This window comes from Malaya genurostris, chromosome 3 (genome assembly GCF_030247185.1).
Source record: "Malaya genurostris strain Urasoe2022 chromosome 3, Malgen_1.1, whole genome shotgun sequence".
Classification (NCBI taxonomy): Eukaryota; Metazoa; Arthropoda; class Insecta; order Diptera; family Culicidae; genus Malaya; species Malaya genurostris.
This window is the reverse complement of record NC_080572.1, coordinates 89,320,514-89,341,574: the sequence shown is the minus strand read 5'-3', so window position 1 is coordinate 89,341,574 and position 21,061 is coordinate 89,320,514. Positions and strand designations below refer to the sequence as shown.

The 21,061-nt window shown below is 36.6% G+C and overlaps 1 protein-coding gene across 6 annotated transcripts in view; it reads right to left on the bottom strand.

The window, feature by feature from the left end:
* Positions 1 to 21,061, bottom strand: part of LOC131435168 (uncharacterized) — a 63,151-nt gene that overhangs the window by 30,396 nt on the left and 11,694 nt on the right. For all 6 annotated transcript variants that reach the window (XM_058602781.1, XM_058602779.1, XM_058602780.1 and 3 more), the window contains exon 3: positions 15,723 to 16,325. In XM_058602781.1, the coding sequence (XP_058458764.1) occupies positions 15,723 to 16,325 (603 nt within the window). The remainder of the gene's footprint in view (positions 1 to 15,722; positions 16,326 to 21,061) is intronic.

The window sequence follows — 21,061 nt, the reverse complement described above, 5'->3', positions numbered from 1 at the left end:
GAATTAAACAACAATACAGTATAGTCGTTCATCTTAGCGGACCCGACTTTTGTGATACGCACTGTAGGTATTATTATGGTAAGTCCGTGTGCTGGAGTTGCAAATTCAAGTTGCACAAGCAGTAATATATAACTATGGGAGTAACTATGATGACATTAACTTTTCGTTCATTATCTTTGAAAAGTGATGTCAGGTCTGCTTATTTTTTTCGCGAGATGAAAACCGAATACAATTTATCTGATTGATTTTTGTTTGCATTGCGTATGTTATGCTGTATTCCTGCAACTTTTATGATAATAATGTCATGTCTGCAAGTTTTGCGTTCAATTCAAACAGATAAATCTTGCACAACTTTTTTGCAAGTTTTGAATTTTATATCATTGTTTTTTCTGAAACTGAAGAAAACTGCACACACTGAGCTGAAAATTCATGAGGCAGCCGAAACTATGCGGACTCAGCAGAAACATATTTTTTACAGCAAGGTTATCAATTCGGCTAATCATTTTTGCCTTGCGGAGAGCATCAATCATTTCACTAATTTTTCTTCCACAAGAGATTTAAAGCAATTTCGACGTAACAGATCGGCTGAAAAGTTCGTATCGTTTCTATGAGAGGGCGCCACTAGAATTAAATCCATACCATTTTCAGTTATTACCAACCTTCAAAAGATACGTGTATAAATTTGACAGCTGTCTGATTATTAGTTTGTGAGATATTGCATTTTGAGTGAAGCTACTTTTGTTATTGTGAAAAAAAAGGAAAGAAAGGAATTTCGTGTGTTGATGAAACACTACTTTTTGATGAAAAAAAGTGCCGCCGATACCAAAAAATGGCTTGATGAGTATTATCCAGACTCTGCACCGAGCGAAGCAACAATTCGTAAGTGGTTTGCAAAATTTCGTACTGGTCATATGAGCACCGAAGACGATGAACGCAGTGGACGTCCAAAAGAGGCTGTTACCGATGAAAACGTGAAAAAAATCCATAAAATGATTTTCAATGACCGTAAAGTGAAGTTGATCGAGATAGCTGACACCCTAAAGATATCAAAGGAACGTGTTGGACATATTATTCACGAATATTTGGATATGAGAAAGCTTTGTGCAAAATGGGTGCCGCGTGAGCTCACAATCGATCAAAAACAACAACGAATTGATGATTCTGAGCAGTGTTTGGAGCTGTTATATCGAAATAAAACCGATTTTTCTCGTCGATATATAACAATGGACGAAACATGGCTCCACAACTTCACTCCGGAGTCCAATCGACAGTCAGCTGAGTGAAAAATTTAGAAGCAATGAAGAGGTAATCGCTGAAACAAAGATTGTACTTGGGGAAAAAATGGCATTCGGTTCAACGGTATGTTTCAAAATCGGCAAACGAAGGTTGGCCCTCCGTTGAACGATTGATTGGACATTCATTGGACCAATGATCAAAGCGTATTGAACCCATGAAGGACCACCGTTGAGCGTTTTTTTCTAAGAGGGAATCCATTTATAAATCGTACTGAGTTCCGAATCAAATTTCTAACTAACACATGGATCAATAAGTCCCGAGACTAAAGCAGAGATGGCGCTCGTAGTAAACCAGTAACCACGTCTTTCTAGAGTACTAACCTTCGCTTGAAACGGGTCAAAATTTTAAGTCGATCCGACCAGAAACAGCTGAGTTATAGAGGTTGGAGTAAAGTCGTTTTGTAGTTTGTTTAAAAAATGGAAAAACCGAGTTTCGTGTTTTGATAAAACATTATTTTTTAATGGGTAAAAACACCGTGCAAGCAAAACAATGGATTGAAAAATGTTATCCGGACTCTTGTCCATCAAAAGCAACGATTTGTCGGTATTACAGTGGGATTAGTGAAAATTTTCAATTTCATGAGTATTTTTTCACAAGCGATGGCAAAACGAGTTGCGCATTTTTTTGAAACTTACTGCTAAATTCATTTAGTATGCAGGTCTTGTTAGTTAGTGGATATACAAAATTACTTTAATACTACTAGTCCCCGGTTTCCGCTTCCGAGAGCACCGATTATAGTGAAGAAAATTACCTGGCGATGAGTGTCAAAACATTTAAATCGTCATTCAAAATGACGATGCAAAACTGGTACGCGTCGGTACGTGCGTTCAATTTAGTATAGCGTGCAGGGTTGCCACACTAAAATTTATATTTATATAGAAAGTTTATGCAATCACTTAAAAAAATGACTATTGAAAATTGGCCCAGAGGGGTAAGTGATTTATATCATTCAAATAATGTCACTCATTATATAAAAAATCTGGTAGTGTAATAGGTTGCTATTGAATTACATACCGTCATTTAGAGCAACGATGCAAAAACGGGTCAAATTCTTCTAGATTTGACTTAAAACTTAAAACCGACTTCGGCTATACTGGTTCCAAGTTCCTGGTTCCAGAAGTACCAGAAATAGTGGTCAAAAAGTTTAAAATGAGACTTACTCAATTTTCTCAGAGATGATTTTATCGATTTCCTCAAACAGGCTCAAATAAAACTTCCTATAGTCTCACATGTTGCTGTTTAGGGGCGGGTAGGGTCTAACACTTTTGAAAAATCATTTATTATTTTCTTTCTTTTTTCTGATAGTAAAACATTTCAGGAATATTTTGTGAAATTTTCAAACCTATCGGAACAAAACTCAGCAAGTTATGGGCCTTTATCTTTGTTTATCTCATAAGGCGAAGAAGTGAGAGCTCGGCACACAGGCCCAAGATTTCTACTTCGATTGACTTAAAACTTGACAAAACATTCTAAAAATGTTTCATTATAACAAATTTCAAAAGAAAAAATATAATTTTTTTTAAATGTTAGACCCTACGGGCTCTCTTGAGTAATAAATCTTTTGCATTGATTTATAGCTAAAGACTTTTAAACGAGTTTTTCTCGAAAGCAGGTTTTGAAAGCCCGTGTCCATCGTCATTAAAAAACTACTGCACCCAAATTTTCAAATTTTGCACACACTTTCTACATATAAAAAACCAGACCCCAACTTTTTCCTTTTCGTTGTTTGTTACTTTGGGGAGGTTTTACAGCTACAAAATGGCGGTTTTTTTCGTGAAAAATCGTAGTTTTCACTTTGAATAAAATTTAAAAAAAAATAAAAAAACCAAATAGAAACGTTGGAGTCTAGAAAAACTTTTACTCTAACTAAGCTGGTTTGATTTATTCACTTCTAATTAGTCTGCGCTAAGATACAGTGGACACCGCAAATCATGATTTTTAAGAAGCGTTCTCAAAAATACCTCGACACCGATTCCTCAATATTCATTCACGAAAAATATACAAAATGTGCTTCGAATGATGCTTTTTACTATGCAAAACGTTTGAATTAATTTTGTTGAACGATGGTTCTGAAAAAAAATCGCAAAAATTATGATTTTTTTCTTCATTTAGACCCTGTCTTCGTCTCGAAAAACAACCTCTCCGTTTGAATGCACTTAACAGATCGGCTGAAAAGTTCGTATCGTTTCTATGAGAGGGCGCCACTAGAATTAAATCCATACCATTTTCAGTTAGTACCAACCTTCAAAAGTTACGTGTATAAATTTGACAGCTGTCGGATTATTAGTTTGTGAGATATTGCATTTTGAGTGAAGCTACTTTTGTTATTGTGAAATAAATGGAAAAAAAGGAATTTCGTGTGTTGATGAAACACTACTTTTTGATGAAAAAAAGTGCCGCCGATACCAAAAAATGGCTTGATGAGTGTTATCCAGACTCTGCACCGGGCGAAGCAACAATTCGTAAGTGGTTTGCAAAATTTCGTACTGGTCATATGAGCACCGAAGACGATGAACGCAGTGGACGTCCAAAAGAGGCTGTTACCGATGAAAACGTGAAAAAAATCCACAAAATGATTTTCAATGACCGTAAAGTGAAGTTGATCGAGATAGCTGACACCCTAAAGATATCAAAGGAACGTGTTGGACATATTATTCACGAATATTTGGATATGAGAAAGCTTTGTGCAAAATGGGTGCCGCGTGAGCTCACAATCGATCAAAAACAACAACGAATTGAGGATTCTAACCGATTTTTTTCGTCGATATATAACAATGGACGAAACATGGCTCCAACACTTTACTCCGAAGTCCAATCGACAGTCAGCTGAGTGGACTGCACGCGATGAACCGAACCCAAAGCGTGGAAAGAATCAAAAATCGGCCGGTAAGGTTATGGCGTCTGTATTTTGGGATTCGCATGGTATAATTTTCATCGACTACCTTGAAAAGGGAAAAACCATCAACAGTGACTATTATATAGCGTTATTAGAGCGTTTGAAGGACGAAATTAAAAAAAACGGCCTCATTTGAAGAAGAAAAAAGTTTTGTTTCATCAAGTCGATGAAAACCATGCTGAAATTGAACGAATTGGGCTTCGAATTGCTCCCTCATCCACCGTATTCTCCAGATTTGGCCCCCAGTGACTTTTTCCTGTTCTCAGACCTCTAGAGAATGCTCGCTGGTAAAAAAATTAGAAGCAATGAAGAGGTAATCGCTGAAACCGAGGCCTATTTTGAGGCAAAGGACAAATCGTACTACAAAAATGGTATCGAAAAGTTGGAAGATCGCTATAATCGCTGTATCGCCTCTGATGGCAATTATGTTGAATAATAAAAACGAATTTTGGCAAAAAAATGTGTGTTTCTATTAAACGATACGAACTTTTCAGCCGAACTGTTATGTTACTTATGTTACTTTTGAATATGAAATTCATACTATATAGGGTAATACTTTTGAACCAAAAACATAAAATATTTTTTGTGATTGGATTTTTTTCATTACTACTACCATTATAATTAAACAGTAGGGTGCCAATATCTTGGAATCATCTTTAATTTCGTAAAGCGGTAGGTGGGAGAGTGGTGCCGGCCGTCATTGGACGATATTTAGGAATTAACCTTGTTTGTGCTAGGGCACATAACCAATTCCATTATGTTTCGTTTTAGTCTCGGCGGTTTATGTTGAACTGCAGACGTGGCATAACAGTTCAACATAAACTGCTATGCACTGACGAGCAGGCGCGGCAACTATGGGGAGGCAAGGCACTTTTTGCCCCCCCCAAAAGTTTTGTTGGAGGGGCCATGCCCCCCAATATTTTGACAACAGGAATAAATATTAGAAAATTTGCTAGAGATATCTTATGATATAACACTTTTTTCTGTTATCCCCGTAGTTGGTCTCCGTAATCCTTCATATTTCTTAACTAAATTACTAAAATTTTATAACTAATTTACTACAATGTGAAATGTGCTATACTTTACCACTTTCGAATATTGGTTATTGCTGGAATAGTAGGGAAAATGTTCGTGATTTTTACTTGGTTGCTTTTTATTTGCTCTAACCTCTCCGTTTCCTTCATAAAAATGCTTTATGTATTGCAAAGTTCAATGATCTGTAGTAATAATTTTTTGTGCCCCCCCAATATTTCATGGAACTTACCGCCCCTGCTGACGAGTCTAAGACGAAACGTGAAGATAATGGTGAAAGTTTGATAATTTTTCATTTTGAAAAATAACCACGCAAATTTTTCAAATATCTTGAAATTGGTTGAAACGTTAAGATCTAGTGTAACAAAAAAAAAATTTTTTTTTGAAATAAATTCACCGAAATCGGAATTTTTTTTTTATGTCAAATATCTTAGAATTTATGATTTTTACGTTTCGTCTTTGACTCATCAGTGCAGAGCAGTTCAAATTGAACTGCTTTGTGCTAAACTCGGCAGTTCAATTTGAACCGCTAAGCAGACGTAAAGTTTCTGCTATTTACAGAACACTTTTTGTTTTGGTCATTTAGGGGTTAACCAAATTTTGTGCTAGGGCACATAACCGATTTTATTATTTTTACGTTTCGTCTTTGACTCATCAGTGCAGAGCAGTTCAAATTGAACTGCTTAGTGCTAAACTCGGCAGTTCAATTTGAGCCGCTGAGCAGCTTTGCTGAAAACACCATTGTGATATCTTCTACGGTTTTAGTGTAACAGCTATTTTTAAAGAGCAACTTAGGGTGTTCCTAAAAAATCAAATTTTTACTGTAGCATTTTTATTTTTCACTTTTCGTATTAGGTATTTTAGAAAATTGTTGAAACCAATTTTTTGATGACTGTCGCGCACAGGTAGCGTTTTCTGAACCGAAGTTAAGTTAGTTAAAAAATGGGTTATTTAAAATAAAATTTAAAAAAATTTAAAATTTCAGATATACGGTTCTGGGTCAACAAAACGAGTTGGAATTTTTTTAATATATCTTTATTTGAAATCAGTTCGACAAATCGATCTTCAGCAAAATGGCTTCCAGCAGACCAAACACCTGTCGCAAAAATACTGATCCTCTGAAATGTTATCGTTTCTTCTTTCTCTTTAACAATAATTCACGCGTTTTTTTGAGAACGGCCAATAAACCACCTGTCAACTTCCACTCTCAAAAGTTATTGCAAGCAAGCTATGAAAGATAGAGTATTAAATTTAACACCAGACGAAAGAGAACATTTTTCTCTGCCGTTTACTATTATGATTTACTCTCAGTGAAGTGAATGTTGATGGATGGCTTATTGGCCGTTCTAAAAAAAAGGCGTGAATTGTACGGTGTTAAAATCTATTCGCACTATTTCGGGACGGCACCATCCGAGACGATCCGGGACGATTTGTTTTCTTCATCGGCGATGACTGAGCTGCCGGCATAAAATCCATTTGATTGCCACCGATATTCCTCGCCGAGTTTTTCGCACCGTCGGCACCGGGAAAAACTCGGCGAGGATTATCGGTGGCAACCAAATGGATTTTATGCCGGATCCGGCATTTCAATACATGCACACGCCGGCAACTCAGTCATCGCCGATGAGGTAAACAAAACGTTCCGGATCGTCCCGTCCCGGAATAGTGCGAATAGGCTTTTAATATTGAAATTTTTCTTATATGACGAGATATTTACTTTTTATTTCGACTATGAGGTGTTCAACCGTAAGTCCATTCGCCACCCGGATAAAAGAAATATGAGCGGAGTTGTAAATTGAAATTAGCTATGATGCGTGAATAGTTCTACCCATCGATATATCTGTTGAATGTTTCAACTGGTTTCCGTAATCGCAAGGAAACCCACTTTCACTTATTGTTTACAAAAAAGGATCCTGTCTATTACACGAAATGTACAGCTTATCGATATGTAAAACTGTCAGAGTTAAAGAAAAAATGATAGAATTGAAAAAAATAACATCTGATAATCATTCACGTTATTTGGCTCGCACGTTTGATAAATTAACTTAGTGCTCAACGCTGTGGAACATTTCAAATTACACCCGTTAGTCTCATATAACTTCAATAGCTATCGCTCCATCCAACTTAGCACAATAAATATGATTAATATCTGCACTAACTCTGGATGTTTTTGATTAAAACATCTTCATTTGATGACGATTTATGACCTCATGTACATAGCGATAGAAAAACACCGACGCAATTCAGTTCGTAAGTATAATTCAAGTGTTGTGAAATCGCTAGTTGTAGGAGAGATATTTATTGTGATTGAATTTTTTATCACTTATATTGAAATGTTATTTAGACAGTGGCGTTTCTACTGGGGGCTTGAGGGGGTATCGTGGGCCTCGCCACTTAGGGGCCGAACACCTCTAATAGTCATACTTTGCAATAAATCTCAAAAACAAACCGTATCCAATCGTGAACAAATGTTTTAAAACTCTATTTAGGCGATATGGACCGTGAATGGTCTCATCCAAATAGTTAACAGACTAACAAAAAAATCTCTGTTTACAAACAGTACTGCTGGACTGTCAAACGGTGTTCATTGTTAGCAGTGACGGTAAAAAACCTAATACCACTCTAAGGGTGAAGCCAGAGAGAAAGCGACACACGACGCGAAGCGAAACTTGACAGATCGCACGGAGTCGCGCGGCAGAGTTCCGTCCATTCAAGTTCAGCAGAAAAATGACATGTATGTCAGAGTGAGTGCGATGCGATCGGACAGTAGTCGCTTCGCAACGCATCAAGTTCACTCTGAAATACTTGTCATTTTTTTGCTAAACTTGAGTCGACGGAGCTCTGCCGCGCGACTCCGTGCGACCTGTCAAGTTTCGCATCGCTTCGCTTCGCGTCGCGTGTCGCTCTCTCTCTCTCTGGCTTCAGCCTAAGACTGCAGACAGAGTGAGCTGAACTGGGCTGGTGACTGACATTAGTTGGTCAAAATCAGGAAACATAATTGCAACAAATAACAATGAATAAATATGCTAAGCTTTTACTCTGACAGGGTCCCTTACATTTCCCTAAGCTTTCGGCCTAAGTCTTTTGAAAAAACGTGCTCAATCCACCTTTTTTCATCGATCCTTATTTGTGTTTTTTGCATGAACATTCTTCGGTGTTTTAGTTCTCATGAAATTATTCAATTATCGGCGTTTTAAACGGCAAATTAAGATTTTAATCACTCATTACCCTGTAATGTCGAAACTGCAAATCGTATCAAATTTCAATCTAAACGTGTTACAATCGATTGAACATTCTATGAGATGTCGAACTAAGTTCCACTTTAGTGTTTTTCGTCATTATTTACGGTGCTTCCAGAGCCGGTATTCAGGAACTAGCATAACCCAAAATGATTCGTATGGCCATAAATTAATACGCCAAACAATTTACATCTTCTATATCTGTATGAATTTTAAAAACTCATCATCCTGTTATTCCAGAATTGGATAAAATAAACCTATTTTTCATGGAACCATAAGTCCTTTAATTTAAATTTTTGTTTTTAAAGTTCGATTTGGCCTTTTTGAGAAAATGATTGAGCTTTGAGAAACGATTCGATACTGGAACCGATTCTAAAATCGGTGTTGCCGAAATCAGTTAAATTCACCTGAGAAGTGTGTAGACATTTTTGATAAATTGTAATGCGAATTAAATTTTTGGGTACCTTCCGAATCGAAAACTAAATACCGCTTAAACTGAAATAAATTTATTTGGTAATCGATTATCCAAATCTGCCAACCCGATATACCTGATTAATTTATGTGAAATGGACATTTTTATACTAATCACCCTGTATTTCCTAAATCGGAAGTCGGATCTAAGTAAGATGTTTCATAGGATATTAAGACCTTTCATTTGAATCATAGATAGTTCTTAGATTTCATTTGAATCATAGATCGGTTCAGCCATCTACGAGAAAAATGAGTTGCACTATTTTAATTTCGTTTCACATATCATCCTGTAGTTCCGGAACCAGAAGTCGGAACCAAACAGAATTCAGGAACCGTGTTTGGGAGTATACTACTTTTCATATGAATCTTGTTTGTAGCAAACGGTTTAGCCGACGACACGACCAGGCACTTCGAAGGACAATCAGAATAAAAAGTGATCGTGAGCGATTTACCGTGAGTTACCAGAAATATTGCGACCCCTTGATAATGATAAAAATAATGTTCTTGAGCAACACTGTCTAATACCGTTTTCGTTTTTGAACCTAGACGCGGGCTACTCTGACTCCGAGTAAAACGAACACGTTTTACGCGCCCTAAACAACAACTCATGAAAAAAGATAAAATAAACAAACTCGGCTGGATGCGTGGTGCGAACCGAAAAAATTTTCAGAGCGAAACTACGCGATTGGAGTCCGCTCTAGAGCGACCTCAGGTTGCTAAAACAAACATATTAAACGTTGTTTGGGCGACTCTGGGTCAGCTTTCGGGCTGCTCTGATCAATAAACGAAAACGGTATAAGTTGCTACGAACTAGTTACCTAGGAGTCCCACAATAAATAAACAAATCATTTGAAGAAGTTCTATAAAATTAAATTTTGTTTCATCAGCGCAAAATTTAATAAAAACTCATTAATTATTCTGAAGAAATACACAATTTAAGGACAATAAATCGACGAATAATGCTATTGGCGGTAGAGAAAAAATATTACTACTGAAAAAAGGAAATAGTATGAACGATTTGGAACAAATAAAGAAGTGGCGAATGAATAATGATTTGGCGAACAATTGAAATCGTTTTACTTCAGTCATTAGTCATTAGAAAAGAACAAATATAAATTCTGTATTTGTACCGATGACGTGCTTCTCTGGAAAAAATTAAAAAATAAAGCCAAACCTTAAAGTACTTTTGATTCGCTGTAAACGATTTTTCTTTGCAGTACGTAGTATTGATATACCGATTTTACTTCGCTTTATAATTTATGTTTACTAAATTATGATTATTGGACAGACGACTTCAAACTTCACCATATTTTAAAAACTTATTCACAAAGCAGATAGTCTTGATAAATCTAAGTCGTTAAAACGTAACCTGATACCGACAATACATTGAAACTATTCAATACAATAAATCTTGGCCACATACGGCAATCTGATTGCGCTGGGTTCAAAAGACATTTTTCGCATGTTCGAGCCCCAACCAGTGTTCAAGAAAGCCTCTATCTGATTAAACTGATCGATCTACGGCTCTAACAGGTGATGAAACTGGAGAACTTGCAACTAATCCCTTCGAGGTAGTTAGTATTTGTTTACATTTCTCAAGTCTTCAATTTGCAGTAACCAATGTGATATAACTGTTATTCAAAATCAATAAATCATCATCTTGTGTTGCCAGTTTCAATAGTTTTTCCAACGATTTCATTTTGACATTACCAGTTACCAGGGGTAGTTAAATTTGCGATACAGTTTCGATAGACGACTGGCAGGTCGTGTCGTCGGCTTAGCCATTTCCGAGAAAATTGAGTGAAATTATTTGTCACACACGCATTTGCTGATCTCGACGAACTGAGTCGAATGGTATATGGGAGTTATGCATTTATTACTGGAAGTTGTTTAAATCAAAATAATTATGACATTACTTTCAAATTGAAAATGCTGCCGTCATCTAGTCATACTCGAACAATTATGTTGCCAAAAAACGAACCGTGCTAAAATCGGTCCGAGGCAAAATGCCACGAAAAAAGATACTGTTCACAGACTTTTTGGTACACAGAAACAATTGTATGTAACAGTATAAAAAATCGTGTTTCATTTGGTTCCGAAACAACGCTTTATCATCAAACGCGAAAAACTCCTACTACTGGAATAAGGCGAAGAGTCGTTTACACAAAAATATCGATATCTCCGTTAAAAATGGACGGATTTTGACAATCTATGTCTTGTTGGATAGCTATTACCGTGCGGAATCCAAGTCTAAAAACAAATTCAAAGTCAGTTGTGACAGATAGTGTCAAAAAACTGAAATTTTTGACATAAAACTTTGTAAAACTCAAAAAGTAAACATCCAACTCCAAAACTATTCAATAGCGTTCTGGGTGACGGGGAGACCTTTCATTTGCGACTAGTTTGATCAAAATTGATCCAGCCATCTCTGAGATCTCGACCTCTTTGTTGACAACACACAGACACACACAAAGACACACACAAACACACCCACACGAACATTTGCTCAGATGGTCGAGCTGAATCGATTTGTACATGACATTCGGCTCTCCTGGCCTCGGAAAATTTTTCTAAAGTTCGAGCGAATTCTATACCTATTGTTTATATATGTGAAAAAAGGTAAAACAAGCGTCGTGAGATCGAAGCGAAACTATGGTGGTGGATGCTTTATATTTTCGAATGCTTTTTCCTATCATGCAAAACTTCCCATTTGTGTTCATCCCAACAAACAAAAATAAATCGCCAATAATCTTTCTTCAATTAAAAGAAAAAATGTGAGAAATGGAAACTGAAAGAACAATGTGCATGGTGCCTAGCATCATAAATCAAATAAACATAGATTTCTCATTGTACGGTGACACTAACAGCACCTCTAGTGAGAAACGGGTGTACTTTTGGCATTAAAAATGCCTTACTCTTCACTATATGGGGCCGGGTGTCAATTAAAAGTTTCAAAAATAGTCGCGTAACCTTTTTGTGTCATAATTTTGAACGTTAATAACTCGGTCATTTGTTGATGGATTGTTATAATTTAACAACCAATCGATTCGGAAACTTTCAACCTAAACCTGTATGACGACGTCTTTTCAGTATTTCAATAGCATACTATTGAAAAAATTATTGGAATCGACCTATGTTTTCATCCACCAATCCCAGTTGTACAAAATGACGTCAACTTCTTGTTCGGCATAGGAGGCTTTGCGTCATGCATAAAAAACACCGCAACGTTCTGCGTAGTATGAAGAGAAATCTATAAATATAGGCTGCACAATATTTCTTTGCCTAGTTGATGTTTGACTGTGAATGAAACAAGTCGCTCGTCCATTGCTGATGACTGGATTGTATATGCGTTCACTGGCTGGATTGTCGCTTTTGAATGCACATAATGATGTGTTGGTGAAATTTCCTGTTGTCTGCGCAACACCGTGTTCACTTGAGTATCTTATAGGGCAACAGCTCCCTATTTCATCTGAGCTCCTATTTCCATCTCATCCCTTCACCTCATTACTTTGAACATGAATAATATTCTAAAACCTACCTGAACCAAACTGTGAAATGTTTTAAAATGATTATGAAAGCTGTTGTCACACTTTCCTTCTGAAAGAAATGGTTTTAAGTTCTTCGTGTATCGTTTTTTTCATTTAAAATAAACTCATTTTTCAATTTAGACACATTTTCGTCTCAAGATTTACAGTTCGTCATGTTTCTGATTATCTACTAATCGATTCGTCTCAAAACATGATCACTTTTTCGCACAATTACACTACCATTGAATGCTGGATGACTTCATAATTAGTAATGTTCACTTGCCACTTGTTTAATTAACGATTTAAAACTTCAAGAATTACCCGACAAACAATAAAAGTCTTTAAAAATATGAGATGAAAGTTTTTCACTTAGTTCACTTGATTGCGCTTTGTTTTCATCTCATTTGGTTTCGCAAAGTTGTCAAGTTATCTCATATTGTTACAAAAAATAAATTGATTTTCTTCTTCAAATTATTACCAAAAAGTATGTTTTTGGTATCCGTGACATTAGTTTAATTATATTATTGATATTAATATATAAATAAAACTGTTTTGGCTTCGAATATTACCAGAAAGAGCGTGTTAAATACTAATGAAATAACCATTGTGGCAAATCTAGTAGCACTGGTTTCATTCCGCTATACCAGACCCTGTCAGCTTGGAGCGATCTCAATCTTCAGTTCAGCAACGCCATCGCACGGCGTCTCATTCAACATGTCATGTCAATTGTATGGATGTGCAGCCCTGCTATTTTGGCGCGTGCGAATTTGACATTTCTCTCCTCTACTTCTATGTATGAGATTCGATGCGGACTCACCTGAGGGCGACATGCTCGCAAAAAAGGATGTTGCCAATTATTTGTTCGGGAAATGTGAGAGCTGGATATCTTGTTAATATGATGTCTTTGGCTATACGCCAACATAACGCTGTGAAGTGTGTGTGTGTATTTCATCGGCTGTGTACAGAGATGCCAGGTATTTTCATAGAAAATATGTATTACTTTGCATAGAAAGTCTATATCTGTTCTATCTGTTTTATTTAATAAAATGATGTTAAAAGATAGTTCTTTAGATCTCCGTAAGTCATTGCCCCATTAATTAGATAATTCAACGAGTAAATTTTTTTACCAATAATAATAATGTGGAAAAATCCTGGTGGGTACGGTTGTATCGTTTGAGTTGTATATCTGGCAGCGGTAAGGCAGTCGGTCACCAGAATGTCTGCAAACCATATTTTTCCAGCTGGCAGCGTTTAGTCAGCCATCTGGCAGCCATGCGAATGCGGGTGAGAGTGTAATAGTGGAATATTTTGTTTTGATTGCTGTCGCCATTGCTAATTTATAGGATGAATAAAAGATCAACGATAGGATGAATAAAAATCCATTGAGATGAAATTAGGAGCAGAGTAGTGAAAACATCATTAGTGTTTTTAGCTGTTTTATAAATATTAGCTCAATTTTCAAGAAATGTGAATCAATTTTCAACGTGGAGCAAGGCGAATGAAGCAGTAATATGAAATAGTTACAGTGATTTTAGTGGCTAAATCGGGGTTTGAAGGCGACGTCCTTACAAATGAGATGAAATAGGGAGCCCTTACCCTATATCATATAGCTATTGAAAAACCGAATCAACGTGGTTACCGATTCTTTTGAAATATCCCATGTATTTAGCAAATTTTTGGTCGATTTTGCCTTTAAAAATGCCTTACACTTCGCTTCCCGAGGCTGGGTGTCAATTTAAAACATGCAAAACTAATCACGTAACATTTTTCTGTCATAATTTTGAACGTTTATAACTCAGTCATTTGTTGATGGATTTATATAATTCAACAAACAATCGATTCGGAAACATTTAACTTAAACTTATGAGACAACGTCATTTGAATATTTCAATTGCATACCATTGAAAAATTGGTTTGAATTGAGTATTTTATTTCCGTTATCTGGTAACTATCAGGCCAATTTAGAATTATCGGCGATAGATTTTTCGGATCTAATTTGCAGCGCTTGTTCCTCGATGATTTGTTAATAGATTTTCCTAATTTAAATGATTCCAAAGCTTCAATATTGTAAACTTAAAAATGTTTTAATTTGTCAACGGAACGTTTGCATACTTAAATCTCCATTTCCACACGAACAAAACGGTGACGCATAAATGGATTCAGCATAAAGTTGTGTTATGATGATAATCATGGATACTTCTTTTTCATTAAATGTGACTGAACAAGTTGTTGTCCCACCAGGAATTAAACGCTTCAAAAGATTCAAAATTAAATTCTGAAACCTATCTAAAAGCGGTCTCTTCGGTTTAGTAGTATAATTGAGTTCCACAGGCTCACATATACAGTACAATTAGATGCAATATCGTATAGTATCGAATATAAACCCAAGGTAAGTTTACCTGCGATTTTACATGTATCGTTTGAATAGGAACCCTCCTAGAATTTGGTTAACCGACAGTTTCAGTTTAATTATTATTTGCTTCAAAACAATAAGCATCTGATGGCTACACGCGTTGTAACTATGATAATGTTCATTCATGTGTTAATAACATCAAGTTACAATATGAACAAAATTTCGGAATTTTGTTGCGTATCCATTCCGTATATTCCTAATATGTATGCCAAAGCGAAAATCAATGTAAGTAACTAAATATTTTATGCGGACTGTTTAACGTGTTTTCTTCCTCGTATTGTTGCCATATTATGTACCGACACTTTCCGAAGATTATCGACGATTTTGAAGGATTAATAAAATTACACCACTGAGATTACTGGTACAACATTCTCTTGGATCGATTAACTGTTTATAAAATTAATAATCAAAGGAACCGAAATCAATCAAATACACAGAAACAAATTATTAATTTTACAGGTGACAATTCTAGAAACGATACAATTCATAACAACATAACTTTTCAAATGACGCAATATTCCATTCGTGCAGAATTTTACAGGCTCCGACTGTAATTTGCACTCGGCTACCAAGCGCCGCTGTATGGATTAAAATGTATGAGTTATTCATTAAGCAGATATGTGCTTCTGTGGCTCAGTCGATTAACTGACATGCTTTGTGATCTAATGTTTCTCGGCTCAAGTCGCGTTGTTGCTATCGATGTTTCGTTTTTTATTTTCATGTAATTTGCACATCACATAATTTTACATGTTCTTGAATATAACATAAGATATAAAATCACGGGATTTTTTCGAACTGTAAGGTAAATAATAATACGAACAAGTAATAACAGCTCCAATTCTACTTACCATTTTCAATATGACTATAGTGATGTAAGGCGGCTGCCGGTGGCGTCGGAAAGGTAGTCGTAGGTGGTTGCAGTGGCACAGTAGACGAAAGTGGTAGCGGCTGCGCGGTGGCAGTCGACGAAGCGGCGGCAGCAAGAGACGGTGATCCAACCGTCGAGGAAGCTGAACGGCACATGCTCACGACGGCATAGATTGTCACATTTTCATTTTGTGGGTTCTGTCCATAGATGAACGATTTTTTGTCCGCTATGAGCTCTTCGATTTCGTTGTTGGTGACGAGATACCAGTTCTTGGATTCGTTGCCAATTGGCAGATCAAACAGTAGGTCCAACGATGTGGCCGGATCCCGGAAGTTGCGCTTGTTCCGGTTACGAGCTTGTCGTACCGTAGGATCATAATAAGTTAGCTCGTTCTCATTGTCGTAATTGTAGGGATAGTGACTCAACTCGCTCACATCTGATATCTCATTGCCCGGATATACCGTTACAATCTTTGCCTTTTCGGCGTGTACGTGCTCGAGAAATGTCGAAACCGACCCCGGCAGATACTTCTCGTTCGGGGCAAGCCACACCAACGGGGCCCACTTTCTCACAAGTGCTTCCACTGGAAGGATGGAATAAAGTAGAGGAAAAAAACGTTAAATACTTATTCAACAGTTGACTCAATCTAGTTGCGGCGAAAACATGCTTGACCTACGACAACCAACATTAACAACTCATGGTTTTTGGACAGAGTCAAAAGAAATGTACACAAATACCGATTATTTTTACAACTAATGACCAAGGTTTCGTTGCTTTTCGATGGATTTTGTATGGTTTGCTGGTTGTTCGATGTTACGATATATCAGATCATATCTGTGTAGACTTTATGGTAATTTGTTGCATTATGAAATAATTTACAGTTTAATAAATACGTAATGCGATAAAGTGATTGATTATATTAGAGAGGATTATTATAACGCATATTGTACACGGATTAGGAATTGATTGTATTAGATGGATAGAGCAAACCTTATTTCACATGGCATGCTGAATGAATTTCATTTTTAAGACCAATACAATGATAACGAGTCGCAGTGTAACATCTGGAATTATTGTACGCTAGAGCTAATCTATGTCGTAAAGGACCACAGAAACAGGAACTCCAAATTCAACGTTTATTTCTGTGCCGATGCTGCAGAAGCTTTAATAATCCAGTAATAAAGCTCTGACATAGTCGATGTTTCGAAATATTGCAACTCGTGGCTGTGATTACGGTACTTCTTATCATTTGATATGTAGTTGCCCTGAATTGACTCAACTACGTATCCGGGATTTTAGATATCCATACATGGTTAAATCTGTGTATGGGGAACTTAAAAAGGAAGGAATGAATTCTGAAATGGTTTTAGTGGACTTTTTTATACATTTATTTATTTGACGCGGTTCGATGACCTTAAAGCTAAACAGAGACGGTTTATCTGAAATAGTTTTTGGATTAAGAATATAATTGCAATATATCTTTGATATTCTTTTTCTTGGGTGGTATCATCAACATTCAGGGAGGGGGAAGGAGTGGTGTGTGAATGTTAACTAATCACATATTTGTCCATTCGTTGTCACTGTTGCTGCTTTCGTTGAACGTATACCGACTACACAACCTAAGTCGTCCAATAACCAGTCGGAACAAAAGCTTCTTGTAAACCGACGGAATAACATGGACAAAATAAAATAAAATTCGTGCCGTTTATATTCCAGTGATTTACCTTTCCTAATATGCGTTGGAAAGCTACAGTCATCCAGTTTCAGATTCGGTATGTGTCATTTAACTCAAGTGAAGATAACAATACTTTCTCACCATGACACTTTCGAGTTTTGTGTCGGATAAAGTTATTTCAGTGTAAAGAAAACAGCAATATTGAGAGCAGTTAATTTTGTCGCACTCTCTCGCAGCAGTCAAAGTCACAGCGTTCGCTTTGTGGTAGTGTACATACATACTGGATAAGTAGCTGCTTCGTTCATTTTCGGTCAAGGGTTTCGAGAATGTCACGAGCTCAAAATGCCATGACATTTTCATAACGGGACTGTCATATCCGCTGTGACCGATCTGTGGCGATAAATTGAATACGAAAGGTGGTGGTTTTTTACCGGTTCAATTTTAGCTTTGAAAAAAATCAATCACAAAGTTTGTTCATGCAGATGTTTCAAAAATATTTCAACTAGTTACTTAAATTTCATACACGAAGTATCAGGACCGCAGCTTTTGCCTTTCTAGTATGGCGCAAAGGCAATAAATCTTACAGCAGAGACAATAAGTTTTGCGCTTCTATTACTTCTACAATTCTGGTTCATGCTAAACGGAGTTTAATTGTTTGATCGAAAAAATGGAAGTCAAAGCATTTACTTTGCTTTGCTCACTGAACCGATTCATTCCAACGGAATTGCAGAGAAACAGAACACGTAAGAATACACAAAAAAACCGTCTGCATTGGAAAGCAAGACTTTATTCTGCATGTCCCACTACACCCCATGATAATCGACATAAAACGAATTTTAAAGTTGAACCTTGTTGGCGACTGTCTCTCGAAAATTGTTGAATTCGGAAGGAGCCACTGTTTATTGTGGCTAGCCATTCTCAAATTGAAAAGAGTAGAACAGCTATCGATGAGAGCAAACGGCGACATTCACGAGAGAAAATGTCATGAGACCTAAGACATTTTTCATCTGCTATAGTCGTGGCGAAGTACAAACGGCGACTGCTGTCATTTGCGCGGTTTGACTGTCTGCTGTTTCGTGTCATTCTCCAGTATCGTTTGCAACCCTGCCTACAACTGCTTCAACGGTACCAACGGTCCATCGAATTGTTACTGGTGATGAAAAGTGAAGTCATTACGATAATCTTAAACGTCAGGTAACGTATGTGTGGTGTGCACACCTAAAGACTGTCCCAGAAAGTATGGACGCAAACAAAAACCGCTGCCATTTCGCAATGGTTCAGAACCTGTCAATTTTTATGGCTGCGTCCTGTTGTTTACACTCTTCTCTAATCACTTGTGCAGTTGTTTATTCGTTTTCATTAGTTTGTTTCGAAATGCGTGGACTTTCAGTAGAACAACGTCGAAAAATTGTGTACAAATGGTGCACAGAACGCGCCCAAGAAATATTTTTAATATTAATAAATACTTGTAGCTGTCTTCAATGCTACATAATAAATCGTGCAATATAACTTTAAACTCCACGAAAGCCTACTGAAAACCTCTATAAGAGCATGTTCCTGCCAAGTGGACCATTCTTCATAAGGTTTATAAATCAAAATGAAGAATCAGCATAAACCTGCTTTAAAACTCCAAATTCAAGAAAATTTTGAAACCAGCTTTACGATCAACATTAAATTTATTTGGATGGAATAATTTCCGCTATGAATAAACTGACGTTTTGATAATATTTTTCTTGACTATGTTTGTGTCATGTCTGCTTTGAATGCAACCAGTAAGAATATATTAGATTTTATTTACAAGTTTGAGGTTTTTTCTGAACGTAAAAACTTCATGCGCTTTTATTTTTATCGTGAATGTTTGGATAAAAATAAGAATTATAACTAATCGCCTTCAAATAAATGCGGTTTTTGCGAAAGTCTTCATGATTTATGAAAATTATTTTTTGTGCTTCATCGACATTTTTGTATAAAACTATTTCATGGCGTTAAAATTTGTGCATACATTCTGAAAACGATTCATGAAAGTCCATCATATTCCCTCGTTTTTGCATTTCGAAATTTATTTGATGTCAATAAATGCTACGGTATAGAACATCATAATGGCGGCCATGAAATTTCCTTTAATGCAAATTACACTTAACCTAAGAAGCAATAAATCAAATAGCCTACAACTAATGTGTCATAAATGTACTTTAAAACCCTCAAATTTGCTCTGAGTGAAATTGTCATCCAATGAACACGCACACACATACAAAACTAGATTTATGAAAGAATTTAACGGACAATAATGTTTGAAAGCAATATTAAGAGTGTTTGCATGGTTTTATTCTAGTACAAATTGTTTTATTTTTAGTTCTGTTGTTAGTGTAGGTAAAGGGTTTTATAGAAGCTTTGAAAACTATGATATTACTGGTTAAAAGAGACACTTATTATAGTTGTCATAAAACAGGTAGTGATTGAAAAATCAATTATAAAACTCCTATAAATTATAATCAAAACCATAAGGCATTCGAATTGTTACTTGGGTGGACTGTTACTGAGAAAGATAGCAAAAATGGAAGGAGTAAGTGAAAAAGCCGTGCGAAATGCAATCAGAAAGTTCGGTGAGGATAACACCTTTGAGGATAAACCGAAAACGGGTCGAAAAAAGGGTCCTGTTAACCCTCAGTTGGATAAATGTATACTGAAGGGGTTCGAACAAAAGTAGGAGGTTTTTGCTAAAGAACGTTTGAATCTTCGAACCTATAAGAAGCAGAAACAACAAAAACGTAGTCTGAAATAAGAAGCATCGATCAGGCCGAGGGTTCGAAAGCTGTACAATACGATTCTTGCTGGAAATTTGAACTGCATAATCATGGACGACGAAACCTACGTGAAACTCGATTACAAATCCTTGCCAGGACCACAATATTTTACGGTGCGAGAAGGGCAAGTGTTAAACCAGTCCGAGACATCGATTGAAGTCGAAAAATTTGGTAAGAAAGCTATGGTCTGGCAAGCAATTTGTAACTGCGGTAAGATTTCGAAACCCTTCATCACCATTGCTTCAATGAACAGCGAAATATACATCAAGGAATGTTTACAAAAACGACTTCTACCCATGATGCAAAGCCACAAGGATCCTGTTGTCTTCTAGCCAGATCTTGCTTCTTGCCACTACTCGAAATCAAAAATGTCACTTTCGTCCCAAAAGGCATGAATCCACCGAATTGCCCACAACTTCGACCAATTGAGGAATTTTGGGTATTAACGAAGGCACATCTTTGGAAACATGTCTCGCCAGCCGAAACCATTCAACAGTTCGAAAAAGATTGAAAGAAAGTGTCAAAGCTTGTCGCCAAGAAGTCTGTACGGAATTTAATAATTTAATGAGGAACGATCGCAAGAAGCTGCGCCAACTAGTCTACAATGGCTAAGTAGCAAATGTTGAGAACAATATTCTGTTGTTGTAGTCTAATATTATCAGTATATCGAATAAAATTTGAATATCTAACACTTGTGAATTATTTACAGCGAAAAAGTGCGTCCATACTTTCTGGTACAGTCTTTAGATTTTGATCAATCACGACAATCTCACGGGGGAATTGAGGAGAATCAAGTTTACCTACAGGTCATGAGCTAAGTATTCACTCAACGGGGATCTT